This window comes from Mus musculus, chromosome 5 (genome assembly GCF_000001635.26).
Source record: "Mus musculus strain C57BL/6J chromosome 5, GRCm38.p6 C57BL/6J".
In the NCBI taxonomy this organism is placed as follows: Eukaryota; Metazoa; Chordata; class Mammalia; order Rodentia; family Muridae; genus Mus; species Mus musculus.
The window spans coordinates 33852612-33877480 of NC_000071.6; the positions used below are offsets into that span (position 1 = coordinate 33852612).

General features: G+C 38.9%; 1 protein-coding gene across 11 annotated transcripts in view; it reads left to right on the plus strand.

Moving 5' to 3' along the window:
- The window catches only part of Nsd2 (nuclear receptor binding SET domain protein 2), a 77291-nt gene that overhangs the window by 31936 nt on the left and 20486 nt on the right, over positions 1-24869 (plus strand). For 4 of the 11 annotated variants that reach the window (XM_006503659.4, XM_006503658.4, XM_017320590.2 and 1 more), the window contains 6 exons: positions 1999-2165; positions 2643-3125; positions 8423-8567; positions 12049-12167; positions 14963-15047; positions 16143-16267. In XM_006503659.4, the coding sequence (XP_006503722.1) occupies positions 1999-2165; positions 2643-3125; positions 8423-8567; positions 12049-12167; positions 14963-15047; positions 16143-16267 (1124 nt within the window). Of the gene's footprint in view, positions 1-1998; positions 2166-2642; positions 3126-8422; positions 8568-12048; positions 12168-14962; positions 15048-16142; positions 16277-18795; positions 24680-24869 lie in introns of those variants that run through there. The other 7 variants (XM_006503660.4, XM_030254036.1, NM_175231.2 and 4 more) reach the window with 5 other exon arrangements.

Genomic DNA, 24869 nt, shown 5'->3' on the forward strand with positions numbered 1-24869 from the left:
CTCTTAGAGTGATGCTACAGGTTTCTTCAGGAGTAAATACTGCTCATATTAATATTTTTTCTAGATTTCTTATCTTAAACCTTTTTTTAAAGATTTATTTTTATTTATGTGTGTATGTCTGTACAAGTATGTGCTATGTGTGCGTGCTCTAGATTTCCAACTGGAGTTACAGGCACTGGTCAGTTAACGGATGAGGGTGCTGATCAGTGAACTTAATCCTTTTTAAGAACAAGAAGTGCTCTCAACCACTGAGCCATTTCCTAGCCATTACTACACCTTTAGAAAAAGTTATTGTTATTTTGTATGAGTGTTTGCCTGTGCATATGTATGTGCATTGTATGGGTATTGTGTGTGTATCTAGTGATAAAGAAGGCCAAAAGAAGGCACTCCATCCCTTGAATCTAGAGTTACGGACAGTGTCAGTTACTATGTGGGTTCTGTGGACTGATCAGATGAGTCCTCTGCAAGAACAGCGAGCACCGAGCCATCTCTCTGGCCTTACATTTCATTCATTCATTCATTCATTCATTCATTCATTCATTCATTCATTCATTATATGTGTGTGTGCATATACATACATTTATTTATTTTTATTTATTTATTTTGTATGTATGAATGTCTGAATGTGTTTAGGTGCACTGTGTGTGCAATACCTCTGGAGGCCAGAAGAGGGCATTGGATCCCCTGAAACTGGAGTTACAGGTGGTTGTGAGCTGCCATGTGAGTGATGGGAACTGAATCCAGACATATGTACAGGCAGAATAACTATATACATTATATAGTAAAAATAAAACTTAGCAGGGCATGGTGGCATACTCCCTTAATCCTAGTATTCTCAAAGCAAAGGTAGGTGGATCTCTGAGTTTAAGCTAGCCTGGTTTACAAAGCAGGTTCCAGAACAGTCAGGGCGACACACACAAACCCTGTCTCAAAATAAAATAAAAATATTAAAATAACTAAAAATAAGAAAACATTAATACCTCTCTTTTTCCTAGCAAACAGGATATTTCTCTGTTCAGTGTCTTTACTTTGCACTTTTAAGTTTATTACCCTGAGAGCCTGTCTAGAACACTATTTTTTGATTGATTTTTGTGGGAAGCTTCCTGGTCTTGGGTCCTGGGTCCTTGTGTTAGCTTTATATGTGAGCATAGTATTCAGAGCTACTATAGCCACAAACATAAAACTTTTGGTACCTTACCACCTTTGCTTTAGAGGATAGGACTCACCATCAGTCACTTTACTGGCGGCATCTTTAAAGATGCAATGAAGAGGTTTTTCTTTTTGGTGTTCTAGCTATCCAGGAAGTTTTATTTCCTTTAGGATAAAGGCTAAAGGTCTCTTTTCCTCTTGTTATTGAAATCTGACCTTTTGACTGGCTTACCTGTTTCTATCTCTACTTCACTCTCAGCAAAATCTGAAGTTTTAGGGGTTAGTAGTCTCTTTACTCATTCCTCTGGCTACATTGAGAGATGTTGCTTCTTCCTGCAGCTACGAGTGACAGTAAGGAATATCTGAGGGGTTTGTTGTGGTCTTAGGGACGCTTTGAGGTTGAATGCTCTTATTTAAGTACTGTGCCCATGGTAGCCAGAAGAGGGCATCAGATCCCCTGGAAGTGGTTGGCCAAGTCAATAATGGGATGGGTTACTGAGTCCAGCCCAGTACTGCTCTTTCACTGCTGCTCTTGGCATTGGTGGAAGTGCCCTTCTGCTGAAGTCTTGTCTTGTCTAAAATCTCTAAGAAGATACTGAATGAGGGAAGAGGAAGTGTCTTTTATTTAGTGTCTTTATCCCCCAGTCTCCTTTGTACTGTCTCTGTATCTCTGATTAGTGGATTTTCTTCTTGTGCATGGAGTGTATTGAGGATAAAAAGGTAGAAATCATGTTGAGATTAATAAGCACAAACAACACCAAGTGAAATAATTTCAAAGCAGTAGTAGATTTGCCCAGTTTCATCCCAAGTTCTAATTCTAATGTTCATGTTTTTTATTTTCAAAATTAGGTCAGAAAAAAAGTGCACGCCAGTATCATGTACAGTTCTTTGGTGATGCCCCAGAAAGAGCTTGGATATTTGAGAAGAGCCTTGTTGCTTTTGAAGGAGAAGAACAATTTGAAAAATTATGCCAAGAAAGTGCCAAGCAGGCACCCACGAAAGCTGAGAAAATCAAGGTGATAGATGCTCCTTTAGTGTGACCTTATAGTTGCTTTAAGTGATTTCTTATGTTGGTCATTTGCCTTTTTTTTTTTTTTTTTTTTTTTTGAGATAGAGTCTTATGTAGTCCTGGCTGGCCTTGAATGCATTAAGATCCACCTGCCTCTGCCTCTCTAGCCCTGGAATTAAAAATGTGAGCCAACATGCCCAGCCTACATTTGTCATTTATTTTTACTCAAGTATGTGATTTTCCTTTTACTCATTTGATGACTCACAGGAATAATTTATTTTCTGATTTTATTTCCTTTTAGACATAGAAACGATTAGTTAAAGCTATTAGAGTTGATTGCTAGTTTAAAGAAACAATAGTTGTCAGCTGAGTTATATCTAAATTTTAATTGGTTTTTTATAGACTTTCCTTATAATGTGAAAGTGTTTTTAATTGAGTCATCTTTTATATTATGCAATAAAATTTATAATTTATTTTTTTCCAGTTGTTGAAACCTATTTCGGGGAGATTGAGAGCCCAGTGGGAAATGGGCATTGTCCAAGCTGAGGAAGCTGCCAGCATGTCAATAGAGGAGCGGAAAGCCAAATTTACCTTCCTTTATGTGGGGGACCAATTGCACCTCAACCCTCAAGTAGCTAAGGAGGCTGGCATTGTTACAGAACCTTTGGGAGAAATGGTGGACTCTTCAGGGGCCAGTGAAGAGGCTGCTGTAGACCCTGGGTCTGTGAGAGAAGAGGATATTCCCACGAAGAGAAGGCGAAGAACCAAAAGGTCTAGTTCTGCTGAGAACCAAGAAGGTGATCCTGGCACAGACAAGAGTACACCTCCAAAGATGGCAGAGGCTGAACCTAAGCGAGGAGTAGGCTCTCCTGCTGGGAGGAAAAAGTCCACAGGCTCTGCTCCTCGGAGCAGGAAGGGAGACTCAGCAGCCCAGTTTTTAGTCTTTTGTCAAAAACACAGAGATGAGGTAAGTATTGTGATGGGTTCTGAGTCCTTTGTCATGCCACAGGATTTCCAAATTTGATGAATGTCCCTCTGCAGAATCCTCTTTCTTAGTATACTGGTTGAGCACAGTCTAGTTTTTAGATGTAACAGTTACTGTTGGAACACAGCCATTTGCAGCTTGGTTGCCACCATGTTCCTTCAAAGTGGATAAAAAGTTGCAACTGTAGGAAGTGGGAACTGAGTTTCACTGGGCCTCCCTTTGCTGGAAGCTGGACCTAGTCCTTGGTATTCAGCTCTGGGTGAGCATTTTCTCTTAAACTGTTTTGAAGTGTTGACATGGCTCACTTATAAAGACTGTAATAGTGTTAGCACTGAGTATGTTGAAAATTTATTTCTATAATATTTAAGAGTATAATGATATATAAGTGAGTAAAGTATTTAAGTACTTTTATTTTTTATTATAAAATATATCACTGGTGCCTGTGTCTCATTTCCTTTGTAAGGAACCAAGGCTCTTTATAGTGTGGGTCATGAAGCCATCTTTATTGTAATCTTTCTTTTAATTAATTTCATGGAATTTTTTTTTTGTTCAGAATTCCAAATACATATTAAAGTCACCAGTAATTAGTAGTATCTGGGGGCTAGAAAGATGGCTTAGTAGTTAAGAGTACTTACTTCTTTTGTAGAGGCCCTGGATTCATACCCCAGCACCCACATGGTGGCTCACAACTAATAACTCCAGTTCCTGGGGATCCAGTATCCTCTTTTGGTACCAAGCACATATGTGCTATAATACATGTATGCAGGCAAACACTCATACAAATAAAAATAAATATATATTTAAAAAATAAAGAGAAAATTGGATGGTAGCGGTACATACCCTTAATCCTAGCATTTGGGAGGCAGAGGCTCATGGGTCTTTTGAGTTCAAGGCGAGCCTAGTCTACAGAGCGGGTTCCAGGATAGTCAGGACTATACATCTAGTCTGGAAACCTAATTTAAAATTAATTCAAAAATAAAAGAAAAAATATCTCTTGTCTAAATATTATCCATAGGTATTTAACCTCCCCTCTCCAAAACCATAGAGAGGGAGGAGAAAGAGATAGATACCATCTGGACTAGTGAGATGGCTTGGTGTGTTAAGGCATTTTCACCAACTGATGAACCTAGTTTGATCCCTGGGATACACTTGGTAAAAGGAGAGAACTGTTGGGGGTCTGGAAATCTCCACACAAACCATATGCACACCTATCTTAGTTAAGCAAGACTAGTTTATTAAACACATACCATAATACTGGACATTCAAGATCACAAGAAAGGAAAACCTAATTGTGGCACCAGCTAGTCCTCAGTGAAGGATTTTTATAGGAAAAACCAGGTTCAGAAGTTCAAAGGCAAGCAGTGAAGTGGTACAGCAGTTTTGTCTAACTAGACAGAGTATTATCAGCCAGCCTGTAAACTGAGTGGTCCTGACCAAGGTAAGAAGGGTGGTGGACAGGTGCTGAACAAGGAAACTTCAGAACATTGAGATAACAGGGACAAGTGATTCGGCCATAACTTTTTGACTTATTAACATTCTTTAGTGTCAGCTCTGGATGGTTACTTCTGGGAAGCAGAGTCTGAGAACCTGAACTTAATTTCGCCTTATGAGCAAAATGGAGACTGAATACAAAATGGCTACTGCTATGTTAAAAGGAGCAAGTCTCAACAGGACCTATCTTCTCCAAGTTGTCCTTTGACCTCTACACATGCAAATACACAAAATACCTAATTTAAAATTAATTTAAAAATAAAAAAAATATCTCTTGTCTAAATATTATCCATAGACATTTAACCAGCCTCTGTTTTGTGTCAGACAGCATGGCCTGGTGCAGGATCATGAGGAATTTAAGGAGTTGATTAACTGAATGGTTATGGATATTGTAAGAAAACCATGGAGCATGTTATTTTTGTCCCTACAGGGTAGCTTAGAAGTCTTCCCAGAGAAAATATTGGAGTAGTATCTTAAAAAAAAAAATCTGTAAACCATGTTAAGTGTGGTAATGCATAGCTGTACTATCAGCAATATTTGGAGACTGATACAGGATGATTGAGTTTGAGGATATCCTGGGCTACATAGACCACTTCCCTCTCAAAAAAAAAAAAAAAAAAAAAAAAAAAAAAAAAAAAAAAAAGGACAAAATGGAACTAATAGCATCTTCCTTGGGAATGGAAGGTTTATTAAGTGTTAGAAAATCTGTTGAGGCTAGAAAGGTAGATCAGTGGTTAAGAAACCATACTATTCATGCAGAGGGTTAGAGTTTGATTTTTTTCCACCCATGTCAATTGGCTCACAAATGTTTGCAGTTCTACTTCCCAGGGACCAATATACCTGGACTCTATGGGCACACACAGAATAGTTTTGTTTTGTTTTTTAATTTAGACACAGGTTCTCACTGTGTACCTCTGCCTGGTCTAGAACTCACAAAGATCTCCTTGCTTCTGCTTCCAGAATTTTGTGATTAAAGATGTGTAGCATTACCATGCCCTGTAATTATGGGTGGTTTTCAAAGGTCAGTCAAAAACTGAATGTGGTGGCACACACCTTTAGTCCTAGCACTTGGCCAGCAGAGTCAGGCAGCTAGCCTGTGCTACATAGTGAGGCTTGTATTTAAAAATTAAACAGAGAGCCGGGCGTGGTGGCGCACGCCTTTAATCCCAGCACTTGGGAGGCAGAGACAGGCAGATTTCTGAGTTCGAGGCCAGCCTGGTCTACAAAGTGAGTTCCAGGACAGCCAGGGCTATGCAGAGAAATCCTGTCTCAAAAAACCAAAACCAAACAAACAAACAAAAGACAGACAGAACTACACAGAAACCCTGTCTCAAGAACCCGGTTCTTCTCAGAAAGAGAAGGAGAGAGAAAATGAATGGAGAAAAAAAGATAAAAAAAGAGGGGAATGAACCTTCAACTGGATACATCTGAAGAAATTCCTGCTATGACTCTCCAAGCCAGACTAACAAACACCACACAGTGTGCAGAGCAGCGAGAAGGCTGTGTCCCTGTAGGACGAGCGAGAAGGCTGTGTCCCTGTAGGACGAGAACACAGGGACAGTGGTTTCCTCGAAGAAACCGAGGAGCCTGGAGAAGCTGGATAACTTTTCTCTACTGGCTTCTGTCTCCAGCCAATGCTGGGCTGTGGTGGTGCATGCCTTTAATCCCAGCACTCAGGAGGCAGAGGCAGGCAGATCTCTTGAGTTTAAGGCCAGCCTGATCTACAGAGTGAGTTCCAGGACAGCCAGGGCTACACAGAGAAACCCTGTCTCAAACAAACAAACAAACAAACAAACAAACAAACAAACAAACATTAAACAGAGGCTCTAGAGATGGCTCAGTGATTAAGAGCACTAGCTGCTCTTCCAGAGCTCTAACTATGAAAGTGAGGATACAGGAATGGAAGCACAGCAAGTGCAAGGACAGATATTTAAAGATTGAATTTATGACTCATTATTATATAGTCATCAGGTGAGCAACAGTGATCTTGGAGTTAGCTACTTGAGGCTTGAGAAAATGAGAAAGGTAGCAATTCTTGTACAAAGCTGGTGGGGAATAAATACTTTATCATACTTGTTTTAGAGAGGAGTTTGGCAGTTCCTGATGTGCTTTGTTTCTTTTCTATAATTTCATGCCTAAATATTTACAATTTCACCCTTGCATCACACCAAAGGAGATCACAATATTCAACACTAAAAATTGTCAGTTACAGTTGTAAATGTTCTTGTAGTGTATAATATGCCAAAGTAAATTTATTAGATTTTGAAGAAGAAAGCAAGCTGTAGAATGCTACGTAGACCCTGTTGCTTCTGTAAAGTCTGAGGAATATAGTATATCCCTATTTACTTGTCCCTCAGTATCTCATCTGTGTTTATCCAAAAAGAAAGTGTGTGCCTCTGCCCACTTAAGGAAACATGGCTAACTATTGAATTTGATGTGTTACAAAGTACTCGGTAGTCTGTGGTCAGTTACCATGGCAGACCTTCTGTGGGAAGGGTAGCATAGCAGATAAGCTCTCAATGGATACCACAATAATTTGACAGCTTAGCTGAAACAGATTTGATGAGGACTTATGTGTTGGTCAGAGCTGTGACAAATAGGAACTCTAGCTAGTTTTATTCCAACAGGTTCTAGCTAGGCTTTTTTTTTTTTTTTTTTTTTTTTTGCATCTAGGTGCTTGAGAATCAAGATTAATGCTTAAAGACTTCCTCTACTCTTCTTTTATGTTTCTGGGACCCAGATTCATTTCAGTTAACCCTTATAGTGCTAAGCATTATAACTGAAAGCCTAGATTGGCACCATGGTGACAACAATGTAGATAGACCAAGGTGAAGATGTGCAGTTAGAGTTTACTTACATAGTTCTTAATTCCACTCCACTCTAGACTTAGGCAGGATCTAAACTCCATTGGATTTACCTCCTGGGAATTTTGCCATCTGCAGTTAAAGTTGGGGGTTATCGATTAATCATTACTGTGTACCTGAACTACTTAGAAGACTTGTGAAAATGTATATTCCTTGCTGGGAGGATGGGGTGGGGCATTCTGAGCATACTCTGAAGGTATTGATCCTGTATAACTAGAGAATCTGTTGCCTGTGTAGATTTGTGCTGCCTTAGACAAAAATTGGGCCTTGCTTGTTGGTAGATTATTGTGTGTATCTCTTGTTCGTTGTAGACTTATCTGTCCAAAACGTGGATTGAAAGATGAAGTTAGGCTATTGTAGTTGGTGAAGATGACAAACCAAGATCTCACTCCATGCTCCTAGGAACATTTTTGTACAGCTTGCCTGACTGTTAATTTTTTCAAGAATGCCTATAGAATTGTGACTTAACAAATGATTTAGTGATTTTATGAAAATGTTTTCTCCTCATCATTTATCAGTTATTTTCACTTAGAAAGTTTTAGTGACTCACTGTACCCTTTATTTATTTATTTATTTATTTATTTATTTATTTATTTATTTATTTATTTATTTATTTATTTCCGAGACAGGGTTTCTCTGTGTAGCCCTGGCTGTCTTGGAATTCACTCTATAGACCAGGCTGGCCTCGAACTCAAGAAATTCACCAGCCTCTGCCTCCCAAGTGCTGGGGTTAAAGGCGTGCGCCACCACTGCCCGGCTGTATTAGTTATTTGTTAGTTTTCGTTAAGCCAGATTTTCTGGGACATAATTGTGGGAATAAAAATTCTACATAAGCAAGTCTAAAGAACTATATTTGATTTTATGTAACTCCCAATGAATTTTGTGAGAGTAGAGTTCTTATTGCCCTCCTTTCTTTGTTCATAGGTTGTAGCTGAACATCCAGATGCCTCAGGGGAAGAGATTGAAGAATTGCTTGGGTCCCAGTGGAGCATGCTCAATGAAAAGCAGAAAGCACGATATAATACAAAGTTTTCCCTAATGATCTCTGCCCAGTCTGAAGAAGACTCTGGTAAGCATACATCTATATATTCTGCTTGGTGTAATGTATAGAGTATAGCCACATTTGGAGTGTTCAAATCCATGCCTGTGTTGTCGTTTCCCTCCCTTATCACCCATGCAGGTGTGTTTTGGATAGTCTACAAGACCTTCATTTTACTGTTTATACAGAGTAGGGATTCTGGCTGTAGTACTTGTAGGGGTAATGTAGGAAAGAAGGGAAGGTAGGTACTTCTAGCAATCCAGTCTTAGTCACATGGGTCAGGCCCAGTAAGAGCAGTTAGTTTCTGGTCTGTTTGCTTGAGTACTTGTAAGTGAGATGACTGGTTGACCTTCACTTGGCTATCTCATTTCTAGACTTTCAGTTTGAAAACTTTAAGACATATTATATCAAATACCAGTTTGGGCAATTGCAAGGTGAGGAAGAACCGAAGAAAATGTCTGTCAGGTTTGTTGTGTGTAAGCACTTGGACACATAAGTTATAAAAAACAAGACAAAAAACCCAAAACAAAATATTCCTGTTAATGAAAAAATAAAGTATAATATATTTAAAAGTTAAGTAAAAGTACAGAAACAGTTTTGAGTTTTGGAGATGCTAGATATGAAAGCCAAGGTGTCCTAGGTAGTCCTAGAATAGCTGCCAAGTATGATATTGTGACTACATACATATATTAGTTGCCGCTCTGCCCCTCATGGAATGTACTCATCTTGATTTGGGACTTGCTAGGCATCTTGATTATTTTCTCCTATGACAAAGCACCATGACCAAAGTAATTAATGGAAGAAAGAGTTTATTGGGGACTTAACATTTTAGAGGATGAGTCCATGATCACCATGGAGGTAATCATGACAGATGGCAGATAGACACGGTGCTAGAGCAGTAACTATGATCTATAAGCTTGTGGCAGAGAGACCTAATGGAGTGGGAATGGTGTGGGCTTTTGAAACCTCAAAGCCTACCCCCCAGTAATATACCTCCTTCATCAATACCACACCTCCTAATCAGTCCCAACGGTTCCACCTACTGGGGAACAATAGCAGTCACATTCAAATATGTAAGCCTGTGTGGATCATTCTCATTTAAACACTAGAGTTCCATATCAGCTCATTATATTGATTCTGAATAGGATTGCCCATTTTCCTTTTGCTCATATTTGTTTAGATGCTATAATTTAAAATGGCAAGAATGTTTAGAGTTTGTGAATTTTTAAAAAAATGCATATTCACCTCATGGTGTGCTAATATTAAGTCTTAAGTAATATTTCTTTTCTGTATAGATAGTGTACTTAAAAGGGGCAGGCATTTCTGAAGCCAGGGTTAGCTTATCCTAAACAATAAGTGTATTTGGAGTTGTTGTAGTCAGTAGATATGTAATGATGGTTTTCTACTCATACTGTGTCAAGTGAGTGCCGATCCTAAATGTCCTTGAACCATGACTTCCTAGTCACCGACAGCTGTTGTGCTGCTTCAGTGTTAGGGAACTCAGATTTCTGGAGGAAGGACTGTGTCTCATCCCAGATAAAGTAGTCAATGCTCTGGGTATTTATGGAAAAGAGTGACAGTCACCTCCCAGTGGACCTAGAGCCGGTCAATACCTGTGGCCCAGTGTTAGAGCTGTGAGTGCAGACCAACTGCGGTGTCTCTGGTGGGTATGCCACATGGCACTTGTTACTCCAGTGGTGGTTGAGTGAGTTAGTTCCTGGTGTCCTCAGCTTTGTAGACAGACCTCTTTCTTACTAGACTTTGAAGCTAGTCAACAGCCGTGTGGTCAGGATTAAAGCCTAGTAAAAATTTTCAGAGGCCTTGTTCATACTAGCCTAGAGCTAACTATGACTGCTTGATTCCTTCAGTAGTAACCTGAGTCCCAGACCTGAGGAGCATCCTTGAGCAGTTGTCAGCACCCAAGGCATGGGCCTCCTCCTGAGGCTTTCTGGATATGTCAGTGCTGTGTTTCTAAATAGGAGTTTGAGAATGACGGTGGTCTTAAGTTTTCTAAATAGTGAGACCTGGTGGTAAACACTTATAATTTCAGCTACTCAGGAGACTGAGGCAGGAGGATTTAAGGCATTTCTAGCCAATGTAGTGAGTTTTTTCTATTTCAAAATAAAAGTAAGGAGATGGCTGGGGATAGAATTTAAACTCTGGGGTTTATCCTCAGTACTACACACACACACACACACACACACAGAATTTTGATAAATAGAATCCTAATAAACAGTTGTGCAAATGAAAATAAAGAATTTGTATTCAAAATAAACATTGATATATTCAAAATAGTTGGTTCTAGAATTTATTTTTTTGCCTTCCGTTATATCTTTCTAAGTCAGTAATATTTGAATACTTTATTGTATATTAGTGATATTTCTAGGGATACCTAAAATAAGGTACCATCAAACATGCATAACAGGAATGGCTTAATTTTCAGGTGCAGATAAAACTTTGCTACTTAAAAATTTGTTATTTAAGCCTGGTGGTGGTAGCACCACACCCTTCATTCCTACCACTTGGGAAGCAGAGGCAGGCAGATCTCTGGGTAGGAAGCCACCTAGTCTCTGTGGTGAGTTCCAGGACAGCCAGGATACACAGGAAAACAACAAATTAAAAAAAATAAATCAACAAATTTATTTCAACAAATAAAAACAAGCAAAAATAGTTATTTAAGAGAATGCATAGTAGCAAGTTATAGCTCTTATGTTTATTTTTTATTTAAAAATTTTTCATAGCCGGAAGTGGTGGCGCACGCCTTTAATCCCAGCACTTGGGAGGCAGAGGCAGGCGGATTTCTGAGTTTGAGGCCAGCCTGGTCTACAGAGTGAGTTCCAGGACAGCCAGGGCTACACAGAGAAACCCTGTCTCGAAAAACCAAAAAAAAAAAAAAAAAAAAATTTTTTTTAGATATGTTTTTATGTGTTTGAGTGTTTTGCCTGAATGTGTGTATATTCACACAGAGGCTAGAAGAAGGTGTTGGGTTTCCTGAAATAATTACAGATGATTGTCAGCCACTTAGTGGATTCTGGGAATAAAACCCAGGTCCACTGGAAGAAAAAGTGCTCTCTATACCACTGAACCATCTTTCTAACTCCAAAGTTGTAGTTTTTTAAAAGTTTACTTAAATCCTATTTGTCTTTGCATGTTCATAAATAAATACTTATTTTCCTATACCCTGAGACAGTGTCTTGCTGTATAGACAAAGCTGGTATTGAGCTCAGACTAAGACTTCCTGTGTGCTGGTATTACAGTCTCCAACTGTAATGGATTTGTAAAAAAGACTGGGATGTACTTAAATTTAATTCTATAGCACATTAAAAATACAGCAAATACCAAGATAATAATCTTTAGGTAAAATATTTGTGGGTCTCTAGTTCTTTTTTGCAAAGAGATTAGATTTGTAAGGATAGGCCTTTGGGCATGAGTCTGGTTTCCATGCTGAATGCTAGAGCAGCATGTGGACTCTTTGCTGTGCATTTACCTTGCTCTCATTCTTCATTCCAAGGAAATGGGAATGGGAAAAAAAGAAGCCACACAAAGAGAGCAGATGACCCTGCAGAGGATGTGGATGTTGAAGACGCGCCCAGGAAAAGACTTAGAGCAGATAAGCACAGTCTTCGGAAGGTAATGTTCTGGGCTTCTTTGGCCTGTGAGCGTGTATTCTATATAATTCTTGAGACCCTGACAAGATAATAGGCAGTGGAGTTTTCTGGGCTCTTGCCAGTGTGGTATTTAGTAGTAAGGCTTGCCCTTTTTCTACATTGAAAAGGCCACTGAAGAAAGGACATGTTCATTGGAGCTATTGATATAAATTCATTCAATAAAACAGCATCCAAATGCTTTGAGTAGTATTTTTTAAAAAAAGATTTATTTCTTTATTATATCTAAGTACACTGTAGCTGTCTTCAGACACACCAGAAGAGGGCATCAGATCCCATTACAGGTGGTTGTGAGCCACCATGTGGTTGCTGGGAATTGAACTCAGAACCTCCGGAAGAGCAGTCAGTGTTCTTAACCACTGAGCCATCTCTCCAGCCCCTTTGAGTAGTATTTTAGGTAATGATTTTTTTTTATGTGTTAAAAAATGACTCTTAAATGTTCTTGATTGCTCAAGTAGCGTGAGCTTGACCTTCAGTTTGATTGTTAGTACCTGGCAGTACATTTTGTCTGTAGGATTATCAGTGTGTAAATGAGGTATATGAAAACCCACTAAAGATACTTTTCACTGCAAAAAGAAGAAAAAGAATCTGTGACAGACACTGGAAATGGATTATATGAATTTATTTCCTTTGTTAGTAATTCGTGATCTTATTTATTCACTGGAAACCCCTTGTGGGCAGCACTGAGGCAAAAAGGAAACTACAGAATGGATTAAAAGGGAGCCCAGGGCTTTGAGCATCAGTTTCACAAGGACAACAGGCCTAGTATCTGAAGGAAAGTGAAAGTGACCAAAATCTGTGTGTGCAAAGCAACAGTGCATTACTCTGTCTGCCACATGAGGCTCACATGGAGAGAGAGTGACCTGTCAGCATCACTTGTTTCAACTGTCTGAAATAGATCTAGTTAACTTTTTGGTAAATTGAGTTTAATTAGGCTTTGTGCTATATATTTGAATTTATATTTTTCAGAAGTTGTGGCACAGTAGTTATATATTTTTATGATTTTGAGTAAAGCTTGATAACTTTCACTGATCAAATTGCCTTTATTCTTTTTTTTTCTAATTTTGAAGAATAGAAAATCTCACATTGCTGAAGTATAAACTTTATTATTTATCTAATTATTTTTTAATCTATCTACCTATAACTACATCCTTTATCTTTAAGGTTCTATTTATAGTGTTTTATACCATTTTTCTGGTGCATAAAGTGTTAGTTGGACTCGTTTGCCATCACACAGGCTATGTAGTGGTGAAATATTACTGTGAGTTAATAGTTTAAAAGTACCAAGATGTATATACTTAAGCCCTTTAAGAATGTATAATCAGAACATTTTAAATACTATATTCATATTAAATAGTAATACTTCTTTTTATATTAGCTAAACAGATTAGAAAATAACACATGTTTAAAAAGTAGTGGTGTCTGCTCTTAATCCTAGTTCTTGGAATGCAGAGGCAGACAGATCTAGTTCCAGGCCAGCCAGGGCTATATACATAGCGAGACCCTTTAAAAAAGTAGTGTTGTCTCTCTGGTCTGGTCTTTATTAATCTAAGTCATATTGTATACAATTCCTGATATGTATTGATTATATTTAGTGAGCCAGCAGCATTCAGAAAGCTATAAACAGAATTTTTGTGAGTACTCTCAATGGACTTTCATTTTACCTGCTCTGGCTAAATAGGTGTCAGTGAATGAGATCTGCGGTCTGGTACTGTGTGAGGTCCCTGTCTCTTGGAGTGGCATTGTAACCATTAGGCAGCCATTAGGAACCATGTTCCTGTGCTGTTGAAGCATGGTTCTTGTTTGTTTTGTTTTTGTTGTTATTGTTTGAAATAGGACCTCATGTAGTCTAGGCTTGTTGAGAATTTTCTCTGTAGCCTAGATTGGCCTTTTAATTCCTAGTCCTTCTGCCTGTGCCATCATGAGCACATGGATAGTAGGCTTGTGCCACCATACCTTGCTGAAGGCATTTTGAACTATATTTTTCTTTCGTTTTTGTTTTTACTGGCTGGCTGGCTTGCTGACTGGCTTGTGCCACCGTACCTTTTGAACTAGATTTTCCTTTCATTTTTGTTTTTACTGCCTGTCCATCCATCTGTCCATTCATCCATCAATTTACTTACTTGAAACGGTCTTACAATATAGCCTTGGCTGTCTTGGAACTTGCTATATATACACTAGTCTGGCCTCAAACTCACAGGGACCCACCTGCCTTGGTTTTCCCAGTGCTAGAATTAAAGGCATGTGCCACCACGCCTGGATTGAAGTATATTTTTCAAAATCCCAGGACAAAATATTTATGATATTAAACCTTTATTTTTGTGAGACAACTATGTGGCCCAAGCTGGCCTCAAATTGACAGATCCTTACCACTATGCCCAGAGTTTCCATCCATCCATTCATCCATCCATCCACTTATTTAATGAAATTGAATCTAAGGTTATAATAGACATTTTCTACAACTAGCTAGCCCCCTTTTTATTTTGAATATATTTTTAATGATTTTAAAAATATTTTACTTATGTATATATGTGTATATCTGTGTACGTTTAAGAAAAGAATTAGTTTAGGGTATTTTTAAAAAAATCATTATGGGCAACTCTGGTCCTGTTGAGTGTGAGGAGTACTTTTCCAAAGGAAGAATTTTCTATTGTGTAAATTTTCAGCAGCCTGTGTTTATTCACATTAGGAGATTTTTTTTTTCCTTTGATTTCTTTCTCTTTGTCCCCCAACCCCCCCCTCCCGCCGCCCTTTAAATAGCAGAGAGAGACAATCACCGACAAAACGGCCAGAACAAGCTCTTACAAGGCTATAGAGGCAGCCTCCTCACTCAAGAGCCAGGCAGGTAATGTGGTCAGGCTCCTTCCTGGCTCCTCTGGGTGCCTGGGTGGGTGAGCAGGGAGGCCTGATCCTGCTCTTGGGGACTCTCTAGTGTGGGCACCTGAGAGGGACAAGGAAAATGAAAGCAGGGGTGGGCAGGGGGGATCCAGGGGTAACTCGGGAGAGTCAACAATTAAGCTAATACCAAAAGTAAGTGAGAAAGAAGATCTTGTGGAATTGAAAAATAACTGATTTAACAAGTAGACTATAAGAATTCAATCATTCAAGTTACTTTTCTACTGATTTTCACTTGACTTTTTTATTTTTCAGTTTGAATTTTATTAGAAGAGAAATTTTAACCACATATTCTCAGATTTCTTTATGAGATGAGTTGTTACCATAAATTCTGTCACTCTGATTTAGGCTCTAGATGGTTCATACTTAACTAGCCAATAGTAAAAGTCACAACTATTTGTTACTATTTCATATGATAAAGAAATCAGCTTAAAGGATTTTCCGTGAAAAACAGCTTAGCTAAGCAGTAAAAAGGAAAAAAATGCAACCTTTTGACCTGTGTGTGAGTGATTCTCTAGAGATACTTGTCTGATATGTTAGCATAGAAACACCATCTCCAATATAGGATGAGCCATGATGGCTAGAGACTGTTTTCTTTATGCTGCACAACATGATCAAGTTTTTAAAAATCAGCTATTTTTAAAAGCATTTGTAACATTTGTGAATGATTGGAAATTTGAGCATATGAGTGCTATTTTAAAATATGAAATTAGTAATGTTTTACTTAATTTTTTTAGAAGTATACTCTAGGCTTTTTATGCATGAAATTATAGTGTTTGTGTCAAATAATCCTGTAGTGGGTCGGGGATCCGGTGTGCAGGAAACTGCATTGGCCTGGGTTGTTGGTTTTGGGGCGGGCAGGTAGGATGGGGATGTGGGATTCGTTCTATAGTTTGCCTTTTTTTTAAAGTCAGTTTTCCATGATAAAAAGTTAGTGACAGCTAAAGGATCTTTAGGACTTTACTTGCTTGAGGGAGTTATTCAAAACAGTAAGGAGGTGGGAAGTTTAAGATTTTAAACTTTATAAAATAAACTTACTTTACAGCAACGAAAAATTTGTCTGATGCTTGCAAACCACTGAAGAAGCGAAATCGGGCTTCTGCAACAGCGTCTTCAGCACTTGGGTTTAACAAAAGTTCATCTCCTTCTGCATCCTTAACTGAGCATGAGGTAAAATAATGATGATTGTGATACGGTGGCGTTCATGGGAAGGCCATTATTTACTCAAGTGGCAATGTGAGTGATAATCCTGCTTTAAAGAATTACGTTGTTCTCCACAGGCATAGGTGAGGTTCAGGTATTCTTAGCCATCTAAAAAGTGTTCTTAGCCATCTAAAATTCACAGAATTGACAAAATGGTGCACTATTTTAGACTGAGCACTTTGAATATGAGTACATACATGCACATGGTGAATGTGTAGGTGCACATGCATACATCTGGTTGCAGAGTAATCGTTGTTGCAGTCTGTTTTAAACTGGTATGTTCTGTAAACCTAACTCTGTTTTCTCACATGAAAGGAAATTCACACTGGCTCTACCAGGACATGCTATCTTGGCCACACTGACATGCTACTGTGCACCCACCCTGGTGGAATGGAGGGGCTCATAGCCTGTGGGAAAACCAAAGGTTTCTTGGTCCTCATGCGTTGCGTGTTTCTGGTTCTTTGTTCTGGCATGTCTCAGATGTGAGTGTGGAAGCAAGTTAGAACTGTCACTGTACTTAGAATTCCTGTGTTTCTGGTCTTACAAAACACATGATAGCAGAGAAGTAGGTGGTATTATAATAGGCTGCTGCTGCCGTTACTGTGGAGTGTAGCATGTAGATGTCATTACCAAATCTAAAGTCTGCAGATACCAAAAACAAGGAACAGCCACAAATTCAGGAATCATCATTTATTTATTTATTTAATGCAGAGGTAGTTTTAATTTCTTGATTGTAGTGACTACTTTTATAGATCTTACTTTCCATTTTTAATTTTTTTGTTATTTTGATCTCTGTAATTCTGTTTTTTTTCTCGGTGTAGACTTGAGATTTATTTTTACAGTATTTGTAAGGAGTTGATAACCTTGGTCTTCATTAACAGGATAGTGAGATGGGAACTAGACAGGACCCTTTCTGTTTTTGGATCAAAAGCAGCATTTCTCGTCTGGCCTTTGTTATGGTCCTTAGTAGGGTTGGGTGTATCCTTGCTGTCCTTTTTATTGGTGGTGGGCTGAGCCTTCCATTGCATGGTTAGGGACCTGGGTGGCCCAAGGAACACCCTTAAGAACTCTGTTGCTCACGACTCTAAAATATGTAAATTTAGACTGTTTAGTAGGATCTCAGTCACACAGACTAGCTCAGTCATAATCTCAAGTGTTCATACTCATGGGACTGGGACTTGCTCATAGTTGTTATGTGTAGAAAACTAAGGACTTCTTATATTTGCACTCATTTACTTCATTGCTGAGCTTCTGTCTAAAATGTTACTGAAAAAGGCTAGTTTTATATAAATTATTTTTCATTTTTCTTCTCTTACCCGTATTTACACTAGCATTTAAAAAAAATTAAAGATGGTCTACAGTTTAAATTAACCATATTAAAAATGAAAGGGTTTCTACTTCAGAAACCCTTTCATTTAGGCATTAAAGTTGGACTTTTCATTTATGATTTTTTTTTTTTTAAAGTGCTGGGGTTGGAACCCAGGGATTTGTGAGTCCAGGCAAATGTCCTATTACTGAGTTACATTCAAGCCCTATAAAAATTTTGCAAACAAGTTTTTCTTGCTTTGTATTTTGATCTGTTTATCCAGTTGCTATTTTACATACGCTGTTGTCGGACATGGGAGAGAGAAAACTATTGAGTTACTGAATTTGTTTCCCTATTATTCCTCCTCATCAGTATTGGGTACTGAGGGGAAGGCAGTGAGGGGAGCAGAGAGCAGCAGCTGGTGCTGCTTAGCAGTCCACACTTGGAAAGACTAAGGTGGAGCAGTTAGTGACAGGGCTCATTTGCAACACCAGATTTAAGTACATTCTTACGTAGGAATTGCATTGAGTTCAAATCCGTTCTTACATTTTGAAGGGGATACATAAATCTCACAGTATACTTTATGATCCTTAAATAAAGTGATTTAACTTTCTAGGCCTTCTCTATTAGGTTACTTGTGTGGTTTATGTAAATATTCCTTGATCGCTTATTTTATAGAGTTGCACTGTTAATTTAAAAACTTTCGGTAAATAAGTAGATTTATCTAGTATGCATTAGCACTACTAAACCCCACAGTGAGTTTACAAGTGTATAGTGCTAAGTGTCTGTTAACACATGAGCTGTGGAGACTGTTGAGTCTGGTTCGGATGTGAAAATTACTGTTTGGGGATCAGACTTCCTCCGCACTTTGGGACACTTATGTTTTGCATGTTTATATTTTTTTCCCCTTCAACACACTTAATTGAAAGAAAGAGGATTATGCAGGGTTGGTATTCAAGACATTTTAGGACATGTTGTAGTTTAAGTTCTTGAAAATGTATATGATAAATTTATATTGGAATAATTACTAATTACATGATATTACATCACCCCAATGAAGAGATTAAAATTGCACACTTGCATGACAAAGGCCTGTGAAGGAATTGATGTGATTAAAGTGTTTTGTAACTTCATTTTTTGTTCCCTTAGTAGAGCAAATTCTTATTTTTTTCGCCTTCACTGGTAACAGCTTTTATGGGAGCCCACATCAGTCAAGTTGGACTTGAACTCAGCCGCCCTGTACTGCACTTAGAATGATGTAATACCCCAAGATGTCTGCTGCAGGTGGTGCATCATCGTATACACTAAGTGACATTTCTATCACAATCATTTTATGGAAGATGTGTGATAATCTGTTTTTACTGGTATTAATAAACACATACAATGAAGAAAACAGATAACAAATTTTAAGACCAAGGTAAGATACTCAATCAAGGCCATTTAATCAATCACATTCATCTCATAATAGAAACACATTCGTATTCTAATGATCAATCTAAAGTTCCCGTTGAGGAGGAGGCCCTTCAATTGAGACTGTCCAGAGCTGTGACAATGCACCATATTGAAGGGGTTATCCTGTTAATGCTCATTTTTTCCTCTAATTCATAACTTACTGAATTTTTATGGAAAATGTCAGCATCTGTTCTATCAGTAAGAAAGAGCAGGCAGGACACATTAAAGGTTCTGTGTCAGCTATTTTCATTGCCAATGAAATGTATTCAGTATTGTAGATACTAAACCAGTTTTCCCACATGAAAGGCAGGAAGAGTTTTGATTCTGTCCTTTTTTACTTGACAGTTTTACTATGACACTAGACTCAGTAGATTTTTAGGGAAAAATATGATTAATAGTATCATGGTGAACCATTTATTTAACTGTTGATCTAGTCACCAATACCTAGAAGACACCATAATCAGTTTATTTACAACAACCACATCATCAGTTGCTTTTGTCGAACATCAGCATCATGTTTTAAATGTTGTGGTCCTGGATGCCCAGCTGGGCTACCCAGGTGCCAGCATGTTTGCATGGGAGGAAAGGCTCCACTTGCCCTTAACTCAAGAAGCAGAGCTTGTGCTATGCACGGGGTGTCTGAGCGGTGCCCAGGCCGTTCCACACAGACACCTCAGTGTTGGACCTGTGATGAAAGTTTCTGAGAAATACTTTTGTTCCAAACCATTAAGTAATGTACGCATGTTAAACACGTAGAGTGCCTGGCACTGGCAAGGACTCAGTGGTCCACTATTGTGACAGTAATGGTTATTACAATAAAAATAATAAAATCACCATCATTCTATTTTTAACCAAAAGTATACATTTTACTTTGGCATGAAAAATGATCCCCTTGACTGCATCATGCATGTGCGGAAAAAATAAATCCAGAAGTAGCAGAACCCTAGCTCTGTTTGTGTGACATAGTAGGGTATTAGACTATGAGGTTGTGGTCTGGTAAGTCACTCAGCTGGCTCTGTTCAAATGCATTGAGAGACATGACCTCAGAATACCTAGTGTGAACATTCTAAGTTGTACTGTTCTTAACAGACATGAAAGATCTCAGGTAAATAAAAAAAATTTTAAATATAGATCACAAAATTAAAAAGTATGTGAAGAAATATGATGGTGTAGAAATGTCCTGGGTTTAAGAAGTGATTTCTCAAAAGTAAAGATACTATCCCAGAGGGTCGTGGGCAGAAATGAAGGGATTTCATTTGAACTTAGAGCATGATGAATTTGAGTGGGTGCACAGGAAGCAGCTAGCGGATAGGAAGGCACTCTGCTCTGTGATGGCAAGTGAAGACTTGAGAACTTAGGGTGATGACCACCGAACAGCACAGCTAGTGCCTACTGAGTTCAGAGAGTGCAAGGGGACGAAGGTGGGGATCCTGAAATGTTCTTCAACTGGGGAAGACAGAGCTCACCTTCAGGCAGGAGCAGGGGCCTCAGCATTCTGCAGTGAGTGTAGAGTGAAAGTCCTCCATGTAGTATTTTCCTGCCCCAGACCAGTCTTATAGTAAATAAGCAGAGTTCTGTGTCAGCTCATGGCTGATCTCTCCTCAAAGAGGTGAGTAGAAAAGAGATTCTTGTTTAAAAGAGTCTAGCAAGAAGCAGTAGCTTGTCTGCTAAGAGTACAAAAATTATATGACAAATTTATTATGCTACAAATTTAACATGGAATTCCTTCATTTTCTATAAAAATGTCAAAAAAAAGCAATGCTACCTCCAGCCTTAGGTCTTTTGAACTGCCCACTGTTGAGATGAGTTTTTCTTTTGCCATACAAAGTTATTATCATATGATTCTATTTGGCTTCCTTCAAACTATTGTTTGTATACTATATTTGCTTGGCAAGGGGAGGTAGCTTTCTGTATAAGACTCTGATTCTAAAGAGATGAAGACTTGTGTGAATGTACAAAGGTTTGCATTGTAGCTGTTAGAACAGCACAGCAGGGAGTACACGAACTGATAGAGACCTGTGCTCAGCAGCCAGGTTCTTCAGGTGCTTCTTAATCAGCCCCTCTGCTCCAGATGGACCTTTCCCTCCATGTAGCTTTTCCTCAGAGTCGATGAGAAGTGAATGTTGTCTTTGGTCACAATGCCTTTAAGTGTAGTTGTAGCTCAGAACTTTTTTTTTAGTATTCATATCTATTTACATCTGTGTTTCCCAACAGAAGACAACTTCAGTATTTTTAAGAGGATATCCTGAAAACCAACACGAAAGCTAATCATGACAAGGAAGTAAAACATAGGATCTGAGAGGAGAGGGTCCTTGCTCCATGCATGAGGACATCCATCCCACCCACTGCCTCTGAAGAGCTGTAGAGCAACCTGCTTTTGGCATGGGTGGATGGATTTTTAAGTTGGTTTCCCAGTCAAGTTATATTTAATTAAGGGACTAGTTGAGATAGTTCATGCAAAAGCACCAGAAAACTTAAAACAGGGTTCTCTGGGGCTGGAAGCCAGATTAGGGACAGGGCCTTTTCATTAATGAGAGAACATGTCACAAGGAAAGCAAGAGATAAAAACCAACAAAACCTAACCTGGTGACCACATGTCTGTGACTCCATGTACTCATCCCAAGGTTGTATCTGGAGCCTGTGGGCTGGCTAGATGATATAGGTGACTGGCACCTATTAAGAGTATATAACATAAATACCATAAAAAGGAGGAAATAAAGATAAGTAAACATCTCATTTCTCAAAAAAAAAAAATGATGCCTGTGTTTATGTACAATTTAAATGATTACAGAGTGCTCCTGCCCAAGGATCTCATAGCCTGGAGTGAGGGTCAGAACTGATTTGTTCTGTCTATGTTTCAGCACTGGTGTGTGTTCTCTATAAGCTCCTGGCCCACTTGGCTTCACTTGAGCAGAATGACTTGACTGAGTGGTTCTTTGTTGGCCTCAGTTGCTTTATGTGGGCATGAGATGTCCCGTGAGGTCATAGCTCCTTCTTTAGGAACTGCCTGTCCATGAGATGTCCCGTGAGGTCATAGCTCCCTCTTTAGGGACTGTCTGTCCAGTGACAGATTAGCCATAGAGTCATGACACTTAGTAAGTTTGCTTCCTTTCTCTGTCATTTGATCCTAAGGTAACATATGTCTCACATGTATTCAGACATACAGGATGCTAATCCACCTTGCATCCTGCTGTCCAGGTGGACTTCTGTTAGGGACCCAAGGGCCCTTTGGTGTGTAGTGTACAGCACCTTATTTTAGCATCAATAAATCCATTATCCAGTTTTTGAAAAATCAACTCCAAGGACTGGGTTTATCTTTCAGTTGACAAAAATCCAAGTTGTCTTTTGCTAGAATAAAGCAGAAGGGCTTTCCTAACATGCTTTAGAGCTTTTATTGCTTCTTACTGATACTGACTTAGAAAGCTTTCTGGGTTTTGTATTTGTTTTAAGAAACATTGGTTCCTATGTATTTTAGCATTTTTGGTGATTTCAATTGACTTTGTTTCTTTTAGGTACTGTTTTTATTGTTTTACTTAGAATATTAGGATTTTTTTTCACTAATTTTTCTGCCAGTGAAGGAAAATGGTCATCCTTAGTACACAGAAAAGTATGTTTTCACTTTTCCTTGTTCGGGAATGATAAGGGCAATGCTTTTTGAGGTTTAACTAACAAGGATTTACTTCCAGTAACCTGACATATCTCATCTTGTCAGAGCCCTATGTGCTATATCCACATTTATATATATTTTTTCTAGCCTATGTAGTTGTTCAGCTTTTAACAAATAACTCTGGCAGTATTTTAAACATGCTAGCATTTCAGGGGTATTCTACTTAAAAACAAAACAAAACTGGGATCAGATGGCATCCTAGTTTTGGTACCGGGGCATTGCCAGTCACCTGAGCTAAGGAAGCAGGCAGGCTGGTGGTTCTTCTGTTCTCAAGCCTTTCAGGTGAGGACACATGGCCTGGTGATGCAGCTGGCTGGACCAGGCTCCCCCACAGCCTACTCCCAAGGGCTGGCTGCTTCTGAGGACACAACTGGGACATGGTTGAGTCAGTAGACTATTTAGAGACTCATGTAACTTGGGGTATGGGCATGCCTTTATGGGAGCAGCCACTCTCTGACTAAGTGGCCACTGCTCTCACTTAGACTTTGCTGTCCTCTATGCTAACTATGTAGAAGCTGGCTTTAGATTAAATGACTATGAAGCACAATGACATTCTGTGGACTAAAAGTTTTTTTGTATTTTGATTTTTTTCCCCCCTTTTTCATGTCCTCAGTAACTCATACCTGGCTTTGAATTAGGAGTGGCTAGGAGGGTTCTAGTCTGTGCAAACATTAATAAAAATTATTTTGAATTTTAGGATTTTAAAATGGTTGAATTAATTTAAAATTGTCTTAATTCTACTCTTAATACTTCACTGTGATGTTAACTTGGAAGACCTGCTGAAGATTAGTCTTTTAATTTTAGACCATTATATCTGCTGAGCACAGGATTCTTATCATTTGTAAATCTAAAACCGTCTGTGAACGCATTTCTATGCTTCTTCCTTTATGAAAGCATAACTTAAAACATGAAAATAATGTTGGTTATAGAAATATTTACTGTTCAAGGTCTGTAATTGTATTTTAAAATGATGTAGTATTCAACTTGTGAAGGGATTTGTTTTGTCAAAAAAAAAAAAAAATTAAAACTCAATGTGTATCAGCCCACAGAAGGGCAGGGGTCTGCTTTGTGGCCACAGTAGGGTAAACCCCAGTTGCATTTATCGAGCCTTTCTGATGGCCACATAGCTCCTGGCAGTGGGTTGGAAGATTTCTACTGGGTCACATGATGTCTGGTAATGCCATCTTGAACTCCCTGTAATAGTTGGAGACTGCACTTCCTGTCCCTAAAGGAATGTGCGTCTATGGCAGGTAGGCAACTCGGTCCTATCACATACCAAGTAGTGAGTGGAGAAAGTATTTTCAGATTCAAGAAAACTTTGGAAAGTCAGGAACTAAGCTGCTTGGAAATCAGTGCCACAAGCATGACCTTGGTGGACACAGGAAGCCACAGGAAAATTCTTGACAGTCTGTGTCCCATCAGTCACTGCATTTTTCTTTTTCCAAATACATCCTGTTGGATACTGAATAGATCATAGATATTGTAGACTGAGATCTGGGACTGTGTTGGGACCATTCAGGTGATATGTCACTTCCACAAATGGCATCTCCAAGTAAGCTGTCACCTGGTACACATGGAGGTGGAGCCTGCAGCTGGAGTGAGGCGCACACTTGACTCTACTTGCAGGTGGTTTGCTGAGCAGAGAGCTGAGGGACCCTCTTGACTGGGTAGGGGTCTTGTCCATTTGTGGGGGAGGATGTGGTGAAGGTGGACCTTCTACAATCTGTCATGAACTGTGATATTGTAAGGTCTATATTCTGTATGTGGATAACAGACCCAATCAGGAAACGAGCCTTATGTGTGTCGTTAACATTTATATTTTCATTCAAAATATGTATTCAGTGTTTATTTCCTTAAACAGACTTTGTTAATTTAGGAAATATCTCCAAGTGGAAACGTGCTAACTTTCTGTAAATCTTAAATAAAAGGTGCTGTTCCTTCCTCTGACCCAGGACTGGTTTGTGTTTTCTGTCTTTCTTTCCATTCCTTCTCTTTTATAGTTTCAAAATTTGTTTTATCTACACTAAGGGAAGAAGTGGGTTGGTGGACAGAACATGGGCTCTCTCATGGATGATGTGCTAAACACCCTTTGGGACTCAGGTCCTCCATTAGTCAAATGGGTCATCCTTGTGTGGCTATGGGAG